This window comes from Papilio xuthus, unplaced genomic scaffold (genome assembly GCF_000836235.2).
Source record: "Papilio xuthus unplaced genomic scaffold, Pxut_1.1 DF828231.1, whole genome shotgun sequence".
Lineage (NCBI taxonomy): Eukaryota > Metazoa > Arthropoda > Insecta > Lepidoptera > Papilionidae > Papilio > Papilio xuthus.
Genome location: NW_013530418.1, coordinates 1 through 1448, shown reverse-complemented (window position 1 = coordinate 1448; position 1448 = coordinate 1). Strand labels below are relative to the sequence as shown.

Here is a 1448-nt window from a genome sequence, read left to right as displayed (position 1 = left end):
GTGGAGAAATTGAATATTGAACCACTTGTTAACAAGTATGTAATACTAGCTGTCGCCCGTAACTCCATCATCGCGGAATTAAAAAAAAGCTTAGTTAGTAGCCTATGTGTTCTTCGAGAATATGCTCTATATCCCTGCCAAATTTCATTGAGATTCCTTCAGCCGTTCTGGAGATACCATCAAACAAACATCCATCCATCTAAACTAAGCCCTTCCTAACAGTGCAAGAATTTTTCAAATCTGTTTTGTAGTTTCGGACCCTATGCAATGCAAACAATCGAATCTTTTTTCTTTATAATATTAGTAGTAATTTTTCACGTTTAGAAATTCTAATATATTTTAGGTACAGATGTCCAACATTAGTCGAATCTTATACAGCTTATCCAACAGAAGCTAAATCTAAAAAAACAAAAATAGATCCCGGATTACGTAAAGGGTACCATTGGCTTTTAAATTATATTGTACGTAGATACGGTGATATTAATTTACGTGTACAAACAGATATACACGCTGACTTAGAGAGACGTAAACGTTTACTAAATAGGGCTGCTAATCGTACATCACAGACGTTTACAGCTGAAAGTGATGTGGGTACACAAACAGGTTTTGAAAACCCTAATTTCGATCCCCATAGAGTAGATAGAGAGAAAGATCTAGAAAGTGGTGTTATTGTGGTTAAACCAATTGGAGTTAAACCAAATAGTTTGGATACGACAATCACCGTGGAAAGTGTCGATACTGATACGAGTGGTAAACCTAAATTATCGCCATTATTTGGACGTAGCAGTAATAGTACGGTTAATGAAACTGTGCGGATAGAATTGGAACCGAGACATGAATTTAGAAAATTATCTCCGATTGTCCGGAAGAAGAGTGCTGGATCACAGCCTTTTTATTTCAAGAACAGACCACATTCCAGTCCGACGACGAAGAAAATTAAGGTGAGTGGAAATTAACCTTTCAAAGTTTCAGTACGAAACATAGTTGTCTCTCTCATTCTATTTGAAAAAAGAGAGAGATGACAATATTCTAATGTGATGTTTCAGCAAAGATATTTAAGGTGACAAAAGAGTACTTCTTTTTTTTTGTCACGTCCCCGAATGCATTATATTTACAACGTTACTTTCATGTTGATAAACTAAATTTCAATATGTTAATCGAAGTACTGGGAATCTTTTATGGAATTAAAAAAAAGGGTCTCGACAGACAGACGGACGGACAACAAAGTGATCCTATAAGGTTTCCGTTTTTCCTATGAGGTACGGAACCCTAAACCTCTCTGTTCCTCCAACGCATCGGGACGGGACCACGAGCACGCTTTCGCTCTCGTCCGCGGCCCCGTCTGCGCCAGCTGCCGAGGCTGCTCCCTCACGGGGGGAGGCCGCCCTCAATGGCGGGCAATGGACATCCCCGCATCCATTACCCGAGGGCTATCGTGGGGGGGGGGG

General features: G+C 39.9%; 1 protein-coding gene across 1 annotated transcript; it reads left to right on the top strand.

The window, feature by feature from the left end:
* Positions 1–343: 343 nt before the first annotated feature.
* On the top strand, positions 344–941 carry LOC106113549 (uncharacterized; the record flags this gene model as incomplete). Its single annotated transcript, XM_013306378.1, has 1 exon — positions 344–941. A coding segment is annotated over one exon (598 nt), but the record flags the coding sequence as incomplete, so codon positions are not given.
* Between the last annotated feature and the right edge of the window lie 507 nt (positions 942–1448).